This window comes from Octopus bimaculoides, chromosome 19, assembly GCF_046866305.1.
Source record: "Octopus bimaculoides isolate indiv1 chromosome 19, ASM4686630v1, whole genome shotgun sequence".
In the NCBI taxonomy this organism is placed as follows: Eukaryota; Metazoa; Mollusca; class Cephalopoda; order Octopoda; family Octopodidae; genus Octopus; species Octopus bimaculoides.
In genome coordinates, this window is record NC_142946.1 from 42,223,950 (window position 1) to 42,241,449 (window position 17,500).

Sequence of the window (17,500 nt, forward strand, 5' to 3'; positions counted from 1 at the left end):
ATATATATAATAACAAAAATAATTTGAAAAAAAATAATCATACCATTTCTTTTATCATGCAAGAACAAAGATATTTAAAACATAAAATCTCCCAAAATGTAAATGTTTTTTCGAGGAAAACAAAAAAGAAAACAACCCAGAAAATGAAAGGAAAAAAAAAAACTGCAGAAAGAAGATATTACAACAAAGAATGAACCGAACTCACAAGTGGCTGTAACCTCAATATGTTTGTTGGTGTTAACATTATTTGTGGTTTGCACTTTGAATGTTGATAGTGTGTCACACTTCACAACATGATCTAGATCATGTACTTCAATCTCACTGGCATCCATAACATTGCAAAAGTAAGGGGAATCTGGAGAAATAGTAAGAAAAGAAAAAAGGAAAAATGTAGCGTACTCTAGTGCTAAAAATAACAGCCATTCTAACTTGACTTTTTTAATTTTAGTTTTAGGGCTATGATAAAAGCACCCAATAAATTCTGTAAAGTGGTTGCTGTTAGGAAGGGCATCCAGCAGTAGAAACCATGCTGCTACCTTCTTTACTGTAGTCTCACTCACTTGAAAGGGATCTTAACCCATTAGTGCCCAAATCTTTATCTAATTTATTACCAAAAATCTTTTTTTATACAACTTTGATATTAAATATATAAAGAAGAAATTTATTACAATATTTGAATGACACTCCAGTCTTGAAGACTAACTAAAGATATCTCAGAAAAATACAGGTGTTGCAGAAATAGGATGGATTATCCTTCCGGTCCTAAAAAAAGGACCATGGGCGCTAATGGGTTAATTTCACAAGCTACATGGTTACCTCATTAGTACTGGTGCTACAAAAACAAAAGCACTAAGTACTCACTGTAAAGTGGTTGATATTAGAAAGGGAATCCATCCACAGAAATTATGCCAAAGCAGACATAGGAACGTACTGCTGTCATCTGACTCACTGGTCTTCTCAAATCATCCAACCCATGAAAGATAGATGTTAAATGATGATGAGGAGGAGGTGGAGGAAGAGTAGGATGTTTTATATGGATTTTCTGTAAAATTATAAAAAATTTGACTTTTTTCCTTGAACTTATTGTTTTCCTTTGGAGATTGACTTGTTTCATAAATAAAGCATTTTTTCCCTTGCTGAGATAAAAATGTCCAAGTTATAGAGATGTAGGGGTGAGTGGCATGGGAACAAAAAAGCAAAACAAAAATAAGACATCAAAACTTCCCATAACCACAGATCTTACCTCTGTTATTTGATCAACTGACCTATTTACTTACAGAATTATAACAAAAGTGGTTGAGTATTCCACATACATTTGTCCCCTAAGTATGAGCTTCATGCCGATACAACTCGACACATTGTGTGGCATAGTCAGGCCTTAGAATTGAATTCTAGGTTTCCACATAGTTTCTGATTAATCAATTTCCTTCATAAGGCTCAAGTTGATCTGAGTTTGTGGTGGAAGGCATATGCTGAAAGCTCTGCACAGTGAGTTCAAACATGGGATTTCACAATTCTGATGGAAACACACACACACACACACTCTCTCTCTCTCTCTCTCTCTCTCTCTCTCTCTCTCTCACACACACACACATCTTTACTTTTTTTTATATATTTGTAGGTTAACAAGGCTACAATAAATTTCATGCTAAGAGACAATTTTCAAGCAATTATCAAGCTTGCCACATGGAATTTTGGTACTCATCTCCATTTTGGATGAGAATACACAAAACTACACAAGACTGTACGGGATTTGGGGATAAATAAAATATACAAATCATAGGAAACACCTCATTGTTGTTTCCCTTGCATTAGCTTATAAGGTTATAGAAGAGACTTGCCTAAGGTGCAGCACAGAGGGACTGAGTCCCAAACCCCATAATTGTAAAGTCAGTTCATTAACAACACAGCCTTGTCGGAACATATTCTGAACATAAAACATAGATGTTAATTTACCTTTAATTGGTCTATCATTGAAGGTGAGGTCAATTTCCACTGGCCCTGGTTTTTTTGGCACAAAACTGACACCATACAAACTGTTAGAAATGGTGGTGACTTTATTCTCAAGTTCTCCCTTGTTGAGCTTTATTTTTAGTTTACCATCTCCACTCTTGGAAACATCAACTGTGAAAATAAAAACAAAAACAATGTCTCTCAGAAATATGATAACAAAAGGGTTAAGAAGAAAAATAATCAGCAGAATACATGAGAGAAGGAGACCTCAAATGTGGTCACTCTATATGCTAGAAATAATAGCCTAAATTTCCTTCAATCCACACCCTTCCAACTGCTTCTAAAATGCATCTTCCCAAATGTAGAGGTGTTTTTAACCCTTTCAATACCAATATAGCTGAAACCACCTCTGGCTCTGCAGTACAAATGTCACGTTTTCAAAAGTGCTGAATAAAAATCTTCCACCAAACCTTGGTCACAATATATGTTCCTAATACTAGCTTAATGATAAAGTTATTTTCCTAAATTCTTTGTTATATTTAAAATTAATTGGAAGAAACACAGAGCGTATCAACAGAAATATGGTAACAAAAGGGTTAAAAGAGGTATTAAAGGGATTATTCCACTTTTAAATTCCTTGCAAGTAAATATTGGTTGATGGCATTCATAAGGTCTATTGTAATACTTACTTGTAAATTCTTCTTTGTTACCCACTGCAGATAATTTTGGTATCTCTGATAGTATGATAGCTGATGGATTGTACACTTTGAAAATCTGTGGGGAATTTTTTAGTTTTATTCCTTGGAAATTGAATTCAGCTTTATATGTACCTGAAAAATATGAGTAAGTTTTTAGAAAAATAAAAACATCTATCAAGTTTCTATAGTTACATTGGAAGACTCTTTCCATTTATTTATCTTTCATTACATATGAATGCAAGGGAATGTCTACTTGTTTGTTTATGTGTGTGTGTGTGTGTGTGTGTGTGTGTGTGTGTGTGTGTGTGTGTGTGGGTGTGGGTGTGTGTGTGTGTGTGTGTGCGTGTGTGTAGAGTGTAAACTATTGTTAGATGTATACAGTGATGAATGTGTGCACATAAATTTGTGGGCTGAAAGCAATATGTTGACTGATGGTTATTTTCCTGTTCACCATGCGATATTTTCCAAGTAACTGTTGGTACTGATATACCAACATCAAACTGCAACACCAGATGAGCTTCCTCAATCAATCACAGTCCACCTTACGATAATAACAATCAGCTTCTCTCATTCAAATTCAAAATGACTAAAGATTAGTATCACGCTTGAAACTTAGAGTAACAACAAATTTGAATCAAACTATTTTGATACATACATACATACTACAGTTCTATATTTAAGAGCATATGGCGTAGTGGTTAAGAGCGCAGGCTACTAACCCCAAGATTCCGAGTTCGATTCACGGCAGTGACTTGATTAATAATAGTAATAATAATAATAATAATATAATAATAGTAACATCGTTAGGAATGAGAACCCAGGTTCAAAATTTCCCCAAGACACCTGACGAAGGCTGGAGGGTATACCAGCCGAAACGTTGTGTTAACAACAAACAAGATGAGGACAAATATCTGTCAAATGTAAATAATGTAAATAATATACATACATACATTTTATAATATATTATTATTAATATCAGGAAATCAATATTAGAAAATTCATCGAAAAGATATATACATGTGTAGAATAATTGTTGTATTAAAACTATACGTAAAAATATATGTAAATATGTATAAGTATAAATATATAATATAATAATAATAAATATGTCAGTTTAAAAATTTTGAATTAAGTATGACAGGGACATTCGCTTACAACTTTTAGAGAAATGTCAAGTCAAGGACACACACACTCACACACACTCACACACACACACACACACACACACACACACACATTCATATATATATATATATATATATATATATATATATATATATAACAGGCTTCTTTTAGTTTTTGTTTACCGAATCCACTTACAAGACTGGTTCAGAGTTGTAGCAGAAAACATTTGCTTGAGGTGCCATTCAGTGGGACTGAAACTGAAATGCCATGATTGAGAAACAAACTCCTTTACCACACAGCCATATCTGCGTATAGAACAAATAGATGGGTGTATATATATATAAGATACTTACCAGCAGAAACTGGAGTGAACTGAATTGTTTCACTTTTATCTATTTTAGTGATTATTTTGTATGGCACCAAAGTCATTTTTGAATCTGAAATTATATCGTAAAATTTCAATTGTATAAATGGAAAGAATTGATTATAGAGGGTACTCCATACTTAAGTGGGATATTCGAACAGAAATCATCACTAACATTGTTTTGATGTCTACTTTTTCATGCTTATATGGGTCAGTCAGAAGTTGTTGAGGCAAATTTTTTATAGTTGGATGCCTTTCCTGTTATTAATCCTCACCTGTCTCCAAGCGAGGCAATGTTACTTCAAACCAATGGGAATAAATAAGCATTACATTTAACAGTATAACCTGAATGTTAAAAGGGTTGAATGAAATTTCTCATGGTGAATTTTCCTACAGCAAATAGGTTTAGGAGGAAGTTTCCTGCAACCACTGTGCGCATGTCAGTGACACTTGCTTACAACCATCAAGGATGTCAAGGCAAGGAAGGAAACACACACACACACACACACTCCACAGGTTTCTGAATCTGCTCACAAGGCTTTGGTTGGTCTGGAGCTAAAGTAGAAATCTGTCTAAAGTGGGACTGAACCCGAAACCATGTGGTTGGGAAGTAAATTTCTTATCACACAGCCACACCTGCACCTGTTTGAAGAAATTACTTAGGGACACCATCTGCATTAAACAGAATAGTTGAACAAGTGCTAATATGCTTAATATTCATTGCATTATGTACATTGGCACATATGTTTGCACTCAGCATTTAAGCAAGTTTTTACTTTGAAAACCTGAGTAACTTATGAGACATCTGGTTTGGGAATAATGTTTTCACATACACACCTACACATGATGGATATTCTACACATGCAAGCATAAATATTATCATCATCATCATCCATGAGTGGCCAGATCTGCCTCAATGCCATAGCACCTGAGGCAGGCAGGTGCAGCCCACCCCAACCTTTGGGCTGGCTGATGCTCATTCTCCTTTGCTATCATGTGGCTTTTTTGGAGCTGGATTTTCTACAGGGAGCATGCCCTTGCTTACCCCCAACCACAGTTTTTATACATGAGTGGTCCCAATTTTTAAGAAATATAGTGGAAAACTAGCTCAGGAGCCCCCCTACCTATACACTACACACCTATTCATACATACATACACACCTAGACACACATTCTTACACCCTATCCAATCTAATAGTAATAATTATTAATTAAAAGGTTTATTAGAGTAAAAGTAATCTTCCTTAATTAGTAGTCATTACTTACTGTGAACTTTAATGTCTACATCAGGGAGATGTGATTTGGGTCCCAGAAAAGTACACGTTGCTGGTTCATTTACATGAATTAACTTATTGCTTGCTTCTTGGACAGTAAAGCTGTCAGGCTTTATTGTCTCAATTTTCCAAGGACTTCCTGTTTGGAAAGAATCATTGTAGTTAGTGAAAATAAGGATTTTGAATAAAAGTCAAGTAAAAAGTTATGCCTGTTGCTATAAAATGGTTTTATTCAGAGGAAAAAAACAAAGACCAAATGCATTATTTCTTAGATTACACATATTATATATATATATCATATATATGTGTGTGTTTGTCCCCCTTACCCCATGACAACTGGTGTTGGTTTGTTTACATCTCTGTGACTTAACAGTTTGGTAAAAAGAGGTCCAATAAAATGTGTACCAGATTTACGAAAAATAAGTACAGTGGTCGTTGTGAGATTTAAAAATAATAATTTTCTAATTAATAGACAGAAGGTCTGAAATTGGGGGAAGGCGGAGGTGGGGGGGGGCTAGTTGATTACGTTAACCCAGTATACAACTGGTTCTTATTTTATCAAACCCAAAAGGATAAAATGTAAAGCTAACCCCAGCAGAATTTGAACCCACAAAAATTCTGCCAGCTTGCTGCCCTTAATGTATATAACAACAGCTACAATATATAACTGGCACTCCGTCAGACATGACGATGGGGGTCCCAGTTGATCCGATCAATGGAACAGCTTGCTTGTGAAATTAACGTGCAAGCGGCTGAGCACTCCATAGACATGCGTACCCTTAACATAGTCCGGTGGGAAATTCAACGTGACAGAGAATGTGACAAGGCTGGCCCTTTTGAATTACAGGTACAACTCATTTTTGCCAGCTTAGCAGACTGGAGCATCATGAAATAAAGTGTCTTGCTGAAGGACACAATGTATCGCCGGGAATTGAACTCATGACCTTGCGATCATGAACCGAATGCCCTAACCATTAAGCCATGTGCCTTCACAATAATAATACAGTAATAACAACTACGATATATTTATTTCTTTATTGCCCCCAGGGGGTTAAACATAGAGGGGACAAACAAGAACATCCAAAGGGATTAAGTTGATTACATCAATCCCAGTGCATAACTGGTACTTATTTAATCGACCCTGAAAAGATGAAAGGCAAAGTTGAACTTGGCTGAATTTGAACTCAGAATGTAATGGCAGACGAAATACCGCTAAGCATTTCGTCCAGCTCTAACAATTCTGCCAGCTCGCTGCCATAGAATATATAGCGCCAGCAGAAAAGCATGAATTATGAATTCTTTGACTGATTGAGTCAATGTTCTATTAACTGAACTCTTGAGGGTCAATGTGAATTTATTGGTTTAAGTTTACCGAATCTTACCTTCAACATGTTCCTTATTGAAGAACATCTTGACTTTTTGAATTGGCTGATTGGCTGGTTTGAAAGAAGCTGCAAAAATTTGATTTCCAAGATTTCGTATATTACAATCATCACGTTTGCCATTGAGTTCAATCTCTAGATTTCCTTGACCAGCTTCGGAAGCATCAACTGCAAAAAAAGAAACATATATGAATATAGGCGTAGGAGTGGCTGTGTGGTAAGTAGCTTGCTTACCAACCACATGGTCCCGGGTTCAGTCCCACTGCGTGGCATCTTGGGCAAGTGTCTTCTACTATCGCCTCAGGCTGACCAAAGTCTTGTGAGTGGATTTGGTAGATGGAAACTGAAAGAAGCCCGTCGTATATATGTATATATATATGTGTGTGTGTGTGTTTGTGTGTCTGTGTTTGTCCCCCGAACATCGCTTGACAACCGATGCTGGTGTGTTTATGTCCCCGTAACTTAGCGGTTCGGCAAAAGAGACTGATAGAATAAGTACTAGGCTTCTAAAGAATAAGTCCTGGGGTTGATTTGTTCGACTAAAGGTGGTGCTCCAGCATGGCCACAGTCAAAAGACTGAAACAAGTAAAAGAGTATGTGTGTGTGTGCGTGTGTGTGTGCGTGTGTGCGTGTGCATGCAGAAGGTGCAGACATGTTGCCCAGTGGTTAGAGTATTTGGCTCATAATTATGAGGTGGTGAATTTAACATATTTTGCTTTATGAATTCATTAAAAGCATCCAGTCCACATCTGTAACGTGGTTGGCATCTGGAAGGACATCCAACAGTAAAAACTTTACCAAAACTGACCTCACCCGTGCTGGTGCCACGTAAAATACACTGAGTCTACTCTGTGGAGTGGTGAGTAATATGAAGGGTATCCAGCTGTAAAAACCATTCCAAAACAGACATAGGAGTCTGGAGCAGTCTTCTGTCTGGCAAACCCATGCTAGCATGGAAGGAATGATTATATAAAAATAGGTTTCTATCTGAATATTGTATTATGAATATTGTAAATTAAATACTTTCTAAATATTCAGTCAGTTAATATATTTCTTCTAAATACTCAAACATCTATATTTAGATAAAGAACAAAATTCCAAAGGTATTTTGAAATTGGACTTACTTTTGAATTCGACTAACTTGTCTGGTTTACAAAATGGTGGCATGTTTCTTACTTTAACCTTGCTGGCATCATAAGCTTTACAAATAAATGGGCTACCTTTTACATGGCCAGCCTGGTTGGTCACATTTACGATATAGTCACCTGAAATAAATCAGGTAAAAAATTAAAAAAGTAAATATTTACCAAAAATGATTTTAAAAAACAAACTGGAAATAAAGAATAAGTTTTAAAATTAAAGACATCGTAAAAGTATGAAATTATAATGGAAATATTATTTTTTTAAATGTAATGAATTATGAGCAATGGATGAAGGCAACTGTACAAAGTGTGTGTGGATGAGGACAGCTGCATAAAGAGGTGCTGATCTTGAACTGTGGAGGGAATCTATGGAAGAGGTAGATCCAAGAATACATGGGATGAGGTGGTGAAGCATGATCTTCGAATGTTGGATCTGATGGAAGTAATGACAAATGATTGTGATCTTTGGTGACTTACTGTGCTTGAGAAGTCTTATCAAGCCAAGTGAAATCATAGAAGCCCCCAGGTTGGTGACACAAAAGAGCACCTGTGCAGATGACACGTAAAAGGCACCTACTGCACTCTCAGAGTGTTTGGCATTAGAAACAGCATCCAATTGTAAAAACCAAACCCAAATCAGACTGCATCCTGGAGACTGCAGTTCTCCAGTATATCAGTTCCAGTCAAACTGTCTAACCCCTGCAACATTGAAAAATACCTTAGGAATGAGAACCTAGGTTCAAAATTTCCCCAAGACACCTGATGAAAGCTGGAGAGTATATCAGCTGAAACGTTGTGTCAACAACAAACAAGATGAGGACAAATATCTGTCAAATGTAAATAATGTATATAATTCCTCATCTCTTAAAAATAGAACTGTATAGTGATAAAAAAAAAAAAAAAAAAAATAGAAATAAAAATAATAAGTGGAAATTTTAACGGTGAGTGTGTTAAATTTTAAGGCACGATAAGAAAATGACTCTCCCCAGACACAACAGAATATGCTTCAACACACGAAATCACATAAAAAATCTTGCAAACCAAATCCAAAAGCGAAATGTATAGTGATAGCTATTCCAAATTCCACCAAGTAACTATTACACTTGTCTCATTCGTGTATTAATTTATTAACTAATTGTTTAGTAAATAAAAGATTTGGTATTGATAGTAGGGAAGTACCAAATATAGAATATAAGAAATGTCTTTCCATTTCATATTAAGCAGTATTTTATTTTCTTCTTCTTGGAAGAAAAATATTGAAGTAAAGTTGCATAGCCTTTACCTGTTTGTTTTGGAATAAACTGAGCAGCATGGCGGCCACTTTCTGGTTGCTTCAAAGTCATAGGTACCTTTAATTTTGATGGCGCTGTCAAAGAATAAAAAAAATCATAATTGAAAAAATAAATACATAACCTTGGTAAAGGCATTATGCCGGTAATAAACACATGCACTGGTTCAGTCTTTTATTAATAAAGGACTGAACCAGTGCGTGTGTTTATTACCGGCATAATGCCTCTCCCAAGGTTTAATTGTATTTCTTTCAACACACGTATCCACATCAAGAATCTTGCACACGAAATACACATACAAAATAAATAAATAACGTTTTTGACTAAAATATGCCTATTTCTACCCCTCCCCTCTAAATAACATCTTTTTTACTACTGCAGTCTATTGCTGCTAGCTCTGTAAACTATGCTTGTTTTCTTTTCTTATTCCATTCTTGATGAGTTTTACCATTTATTTTTTGCCCTTCAAGATTTTTTGTTAATTCAACTTTCAGATATCAGCATCAATTTCAAGAGACTATAAAATGGTTTGTTTATTCAGAAAGAAACACAGGAAAGACAAAAGACAAGAAGGAGCTGATTTGAAGAATTATAGATAAATCTTATTTAATACCATTGTTGATATTCCAACACAACCATTTGTAGTGTCATGTGAGTATTTGTCAATCTAGTGTTATTCTTTATTCTTTTACTTGTTTCAGTTATTTGACAGTGGCCATGCTAGAGCACCGCCTTTAGTCAAGCAAATTGACCCTAGAACTTATTTGGTCTCTTTTGCTGAACTGCTAAGTTATGGGGACGTAAACACACCAGCAGGACAAACACATACAAACATATACACACACACAAACATTATATATATATATATATATATATATATATATATATATATATACGACGGGCTTCTTTCAGTTTCTGTTTACCAAATCCACTAACAAGGCTTTGGTCAGCTTGAGGCTATAGTAGAAGATACTTGCTCAAGGTGCCACACAGTGGGACTGAACCCAGAGCCATGTGGTTGGTAAGCAAGCTTCTTACCACACAGCCACCCCTGTGCCTATGTTAATATTTTTATAGTGATCCCTCCTTCCATCTGCCACCCTTCTACATTCTCATGATTCTGCCTATCTCATCATTCACCCTGTCTAACCCCCGTCCCACTTCTCTTATCACTTCTTCCTAGCTTGGGGCTATACCTTGACACATCTTCACCAACATTTTCTCCCTTTTCCAACTGGGGTAACCATGTATCACCCCTTCCCTCTGGGAGACCCCTTTTTCTGTCTGTCCATCATACATTAACTTATCATCACCCAGAACAAAGCCATTTCCCTCAGTGCTACAAGTTCCTCATTTCTTGTAAAGTACTTGGTGACCTCAACCATGCTGGTGCCATGTAAAAAAACATACACTACACATTGTAAAGAAGTTGGTGGTGGGGATCAGTCCATCCCAGGCAGCACTTTTGGGTCTTCTGTAGGCAGTAGGTGTTTCTTATGAGGTCCAGAAGTGGCAAGCAGAAGGGCCACCCTGGGCAGCACTTACTCTAGTTATGCCAATGGGATCCAACCACAGAAACCATGTCAATGCAGACTTTGCTGTTTGGTACAGTCCTCTAGCTTCCTAGTTCCCGCTAAAACATTCAGCCCGTACCAGCATGGAAAGTGGACATAAAATGGTTTTATATACACACACACCACAGAAATATATATTCCACCAAAACCAATAATTCTTTTGGAGTTTTTAGTAAAACTTTGTGTTTATCTCTTGAGCCCCTCATACATGTTATATGTTTCCACCAAGGTCGAACAGCCTAAATACCTGTTAGGAAGATATAGTTTACAGGAGTGTTCTTATGACCCATTAAGTTAATAAAACTATCAACCATATTTGAAATTTTGCTGTAGTTAATTCTAAGAAAAAGAAATAATTTTAGATTCCAATCTAATTTCCAAGAAACTGAGAATAAGTTAAATAAAAAAAAAATGTATATATAAAGAAAAAGTAAATTTATATTTCAAAAAGAAATTAAAAGTTTAACTGCTTTTTAATGCTTTCAGTTAGAAAAGAATAAGCTGATGCTAAGAATAAAGAAGAGTAAAAAAACAAACGTATAAAGAAAAGAAAAAAATTAAGTTGAAAAGAGATTTAATAAGAGGAAATAGTTTAATGAGGTGTAAAAAAAATTAGAAAATATAAGTAGCTTACCTTGAATGAACTCTTCAGTGTTTAAATCATAAAAACATGTAAAAATGTCAGTGAAACACCATAGTTGCAGGACCCCAGGGGATCAAATAATAAGAATTGCTGTGTTTGTTTGTTACTTCAAGAATTAAAGTGGTTTGGATGTATTTTGATAATATCAAAATAGTTTGCATGCAATTTTATGACCTCGATAGAATTTTGATATATTTTAATAAAATGTTAAAAGAGACATGCGAAAATAATAAAAGGAAGAATAAAGTATGTTAATAAATAGAATTCAATTGCTAAATATGTATCATAAGAATTTGAAAAGTAAAAATAATTTTTTGTTTTCTTTTGTGTGTTTGTTTTAAAAAAAATTTTGATGTGAAATCATATGCTGAAAAAAAAGAAAAACATATCTTGGGACAGTCATCTTGCTAATAAAAACACATGCCCTGGTTCTCTTTCACTTCTTTCAATTATTATTAGTCAACTAGTTAACTAAACAGTAGCTTGACTAATCATTTGATCAGCTGGTTTGTCATGCTTTATTCAAACCATACTGAATACAGTGTGACAAACCTGGAGCAACAATGGTACATCTTTGATGAGGTCATGAATGATGGGGAAAAGATTCTGACAAATCAATGGATTGTTTGGTTGAATCAAATTAGTTTACTAATTGAATAATAATATTAAAAAGAAGTGAAAAAGAACAAGAATACTTGTTTTTATTGGCAAAATGATCCTCACAAAATACAATAAAAAATTGTCACAAAGAAATGTTTTCCATCTCGAGTCCAAGGGTTTCGTATTCATGTTACAGTCCACAGACATTAGCCCTTTTATAACCACATTCCTGGTGAAATCAAATGATTCACTGATTGAGTCTGAAAGCAATTTAAGAGGAAACTCTTGCTTTTCTGTAACTATTTGCTACAGTGACTGTAGCCATTGCTCATCTTGGCCATTTCCTTGCCAATGGAACTTGGCAACAGATCACCAAGAAACTAACCAGCAAAATCTTGATTTTATTACTCCAAATTGTAACCCACCTATATGGACCTCAACAGAGAAAGAAAAAAAAATCACATATTTTGATGAGAGTATGGTCAATTATATTGACCCCAGTACATAACTGGTATTTCATTTTATCCAGAATGAAAAGCAAAGATAAGCTCTTGATTTGATCTTTAATAAACCATATTGAATAAACTAATCCCAATACATATCACTTTTGACCATTCGCTCATTCAAACTGACCTTTCCACTAATATCTCACAGAAGATCCAACACTTGAGTTATATTCAGTCACATTGACCAGCACATTCTAACACTGACCACACAATCCTGAGCATGAGCTATTTATCACTGACCATACAACATCCATCACAACAATCACATGATGGTCATGTTGATCACACTCAGCGATACTGACTCTGCCCAGCCATTCCAAGGACACTTGACAGTATTGGTCACACCAAAAATTATTATATCCAGTGGACCTTCTTATTTTGGTCAAGCAGAATACAATAACCACATATATAAAAACTGACCATACACTAAATCACACTGACCACTTCAATCATGCTGTGTCACATTAATCTTCATTGATTGACATTAAGTACACCAAACATACAAACAGTGCTACAGCACTCACCAGTAACATTTTCAGTACAACTCAGTCTCATTCACCATGTTGAATTTTCTTGCACACTCATCTACCAGGAATTCTGCTGTTCCTTTCAACTGTTACAAAACTATATTTCTTATATACATACAAAATATATGTAGTATATATATATATATATATATATATATATATATATATATATATATATATATATATATAGATAGATAGATAGTGTTGGGTAGCTTGCAGAGTTTAACAAAGATATGATTGTGAGTTTCAGATTTGGTACATCGGTACTAATAGACGAAATTCCAAATACAGGAAGAAATTAGTATAATATGTAGTATATATATATATATATGTATATATATATATATATATATATATATATATATACATACACACACACACACACACACACATATATATATACATACATATACACATACATATGCATGTATATATACACATATATACATATACATATATACACATACATATATGTATGCATATACATACTTACACATATACATATATATATACATACACACATACAAACACACACACATATATATATACATATATATACGCATATATACATACATATACATAATACACATATACATATATATATACATACACATACATACATAGAAACACACACATATATATATATACTTACAAACACATATATATGCATATATATACATAAAAACACATACATATATATATATGCATAAAAACACATACATATATATATATGCATATAAAATTCATTAATGAGGTTAGAAATTGATATTAATCAATTAAAACCAGTGGTCTAGCATATTAAAAAATCTGAAGAATAAAATTATATTACATATAAAAATAAGAGGAAAGACCAGCAAAAGTGGACTCCTATATGCTAGAAATAGATGCCGAATCATCTAACCATGAAAAAAATATATTCTCAGTAAAAATTTAGCGACACAACAGACTGTAAAAGGGCAAGACAAATGAAAAAATACTAAATAAATCTGTTGTGTCGCTAAATTTTTACTGAGAACATATTTTTTTCGTGGTTAGATGATTCGGCATATATTTCTAGCATATAGGAGTCCACTTTTGCTGGTCATTCCTCTTATTTTTATATGTAATATATATGCATATATATATGTATATATACACATATATATATACATATGTGTGTATATGTGCATCAGAATGATTTACCTTGGTTTTATATAATTTTATATAATTTTTTGTGTTCCTTTGGTAGGTGGAGTAATGAGCATGAGAGTTAAAGGTGTGGTATAGGTAGATAGGAGAAATGGTTCTGTACTAAATGGGGAATGAAGAATAGCAAGAAAGTATGATGTGTTTGTTGGGTGTGGCATGATAAAAAAAATGTGATAGAGTTATACTGGTTTGATAGAGGAACTTTTGTTATATAACTTCAGGTACAAACAGTATAAGTATATATGTATTTTTGTGTATATGCATATATATGTATACACACACACATGTATGTGTGTGTGTGTGTGTATATATATATATATATATATATATATAACTGGACACTTCTCATAGTCTTAGTATCACAAAAGTTTTATCCCTTGTTGGTTGGTGCCGACATCTCTGTAATCTTTTGATACAATATTCCTGTGTGCAAATGTGTGTGCATGTGTATGTGTTGCATCTTTGAGTGTGAAAGTGTCTCAACATGTATGGTATGGATACTTGATAACGAATGAATGCTGTAAACACAGAAATATATTCCTGGTTCTCAAGACCAGACTCTCCTTCTCCTCCTCTTCACTAATACTAGACGTGCAGTTGCAGTAATGCGACTTGGTGTGCAAAATCCTTGCCCCCTAAAGCATTTTTCAAACCCCAACAGTGATTAATAGTATGTCTTCCACAAATCTTCAAGAATGGTGAATCGTTTCACAGAAATAATTTGTCTTTTTTCTTTTCTTTCCAATTATGGGATTATCAGATAAATCCATTTGCTGCCTACCACCATTTATTTTAATTTTTTTCCAATATTATTTAAATTAAAATATAAAATGTTTTTACTGTAGTATTTTATGTTTTTTTTTGTAGCTCTATTTGTTTTTCTATAGCTTTGTTTATTGATTTTGAAATTTAAATAAATTTTACCTCTTTTTAGACATACGATGATTGAGTACAAAATAAAAGGCATTCATCTGATAACTAAATATTTTTTATTAAATAAGGTGGTTGAGTAGAAAAATCATTATTTACTTTTTCCATTTTAGGTATCTGAGTTCAAATCCTGCCAAAATTGAATTTGATTTTCATTCTTATGCAATCAAGACAAGTTTGTATGTTGATGCTTTACACGTCTACTCAGAAATTGATATTCTGGCTTAGCAACCAATATGGGCCCTGGCGAAGGTGCATGGCCCAATGGTTATCGTTTGGCTCACAACCATAAGACCATGAGTTCGATTCCAGGCTGCACATTGTGTCCTTGAGCAAGACAGTCCATTCAGTTGTCAAAGATGAGTTGTACCTGTAATTCAAAGGTCCAACCTTGTCGCATTCTATGTCATGCTGAAAATTCCTGAGAACTACATTATGGGTACGTGTGTCTGTGGAGTACTCAGCCACTTGCACATTAATTTCATGAGCAGGCTGTTCGGTTGATTGGATCAACTGGAACCCTTGTCATCGTAACTGATCGAGTACCAGTTATATGTACCTTCAGTCAATAATTTTATAAGAAAAATTTTACTTTTCAGTCAGTTCAGAGTTATCTCTTTTTTTTGGTATCTGGTGCTGATGAGAACAAACAGTTTGACAAATATGTATCCACCAGTCCAATAGGGGGCGCTCTGAGCTGACTATGGGGCTTTACACTTTTTGTCTCAAGTAAGAATTTTTTCCTCAAGATAAACAACAGTGAAAAACCTTTAACAAGTTCAAATACCACTTAAATATCTTCGAACTGATATTAAATTTAAATATTAGTTATCTAAGCATGAATTAACCCTGGTTGAAAAGAACTATAGTCAAAGACATTCTAACCATGCCATAGCCATTCCATCTTTGTTATTCAGATAGTGTGCCTAGAATTCCAGTATCCAATTATCTTTTTGTTCTTTGGATATTTATCCATTGAAATCCAATAATCTAATTAATGACGTAATAATGATTTATGTAAGATTACTGTTAATCACCGTTTCCTTTCTGGATTATGATATTGTCTCAGAATGGATGGGAGGGCAAAAAAGAGAATAACGGAAAAGAGTGATTTCCATAAAACAAAAAAAAAATGAAGAAAGGAGCAAAAGAAGAGAAAAAAAAGAAATAACCAACCCACAATATTTAAATATGTCCACCTACCTTGTTTTGATTGCTTTTTTTTATTTCATCAAATTTTTTTTTTTTGGGTTTTGTTACCATGACCGCCAACACCTTATAAGGTATTAATAAACAATTTTCGTAATCTAACATTAGTAACACTACCTCTAAGTCCCATTTACGGTATTAACAATAGTAGTAATAATACTAATAGTAGCAATAGTAGTGGTAGCAGCAGCAGCAGCAGCAGCAGTAGTAGTAGTAGTAGAAATAGCAAAAGATTCTAAAATTTTATAAATGAATAAAAATGACTAAACCAACACCATTGCCATATTCTGGAAGACATGTAACCAAAGAAAAAAAAAAAAGGTCTGACATTCATGCTATAAATATAAAACAACAATGATGACAACAACAATGACAACGGTGGTGGCGGTGGCAACAACGATGACGACGACTTATTTAAACAGTTTCTGGAGGTTATCATTTACCTTTTACTTGCTTCAGTCATTGAACTGTGGCCATGCTGGGGTACTGCCTTATTTGTATATGTGCATGTGTGTATATATTGGTAACAAATTTTGACACAAGGCCAGCAATTTTGGGAGATGGGGTAAGACTATTACATGGATGAAATATATATCATCATCCAGTGTTTTGAATCCAGGTTGTGTCCCTGTTAATCGGGGTGGCCAGATCTACCTCAATGCCATAGTAAATGCCCTAACACCATCTTGCCCGGTTTTGGGCACCCTCCTTTTAATCAATCCCAGAAGGATAAAAAGCAAAGACTCATCAGACTTATTCCTGCCTTTGCATGTACCTATCCAAATGCAATGCAAATCTGAACAGCTGTAAGCCTCCAACAAATAAGTGTATCTAACCCATTACTTCTATTATATATATATATATATATATATATATACATACATATACATTATTTCTGCTCCAGCAATACTGCAGCTGCATGGATGAAATATATATCATCATCCAGTGTTTTGAATCCAGGTTGTGTCCCTGTTAATGGGGGTGGCCAGATCTACCTCAATGCCATAGTAAATGCCCTAACACCATCTTGCCCGGTTTTGGGCGCCCTCCTTTTTCAAACCAACCCTCCCAATTTCCTCCTCCACCTGCCCCCTCC

The 17,500-nt window shown here is 34.5% G+C and overlaps 1 protein-coding gene across 2 annotated transcripts in view; it reads right to left on the reverse strand.

Annotated features, from left to right (window-relative positions):
- Positions 1 to 17,500, reverse strand: part of LOC149131845 (filamin-B-like) — an 86,976-nt gene that overhangs the window by 3,051 nt on the left and 66,425 nt on the right. For both annotated transcript variants that reach the window (XM_089337520.1, XM_089337519.1), the window contains exons 13-20: positions 9,221 to 9,304; positions 7,921 to 8,061; positions 6,797 to 6,964; positions 5,407 to 5,553; positions 4,130 to 4,213; positions 2,643 to 2,783; positions 1,957 to 2,124; positions 206 to 355 (exon numbers count right to left, since the gene is read on the reverse strand). In XM_089337520.1, coding sequence (XP_089193646.1) covers positions 206 to 355; positions 1,957 to 2,124; positions 2,643 to 2,783; positions 4,130 to 4,213; positions 5,407 to 5,553; positions 6,797 to 6,964; positions 7,921 to 8,061; positions 9,221 to 9,304 — 1,083 coding nt within the window. The remainder of the gene's footprint in view (positions 1 to 205; positions 356 to 1,956; positions 2,125 to 2,642; positions 2,784 to 4,129; positions 4,214 to 5,406; positions 5,554 to 6,796; positions 6,965 to 7,920; positions 8,062 to 9,220; positions 9,305 to 17,500) is intronic.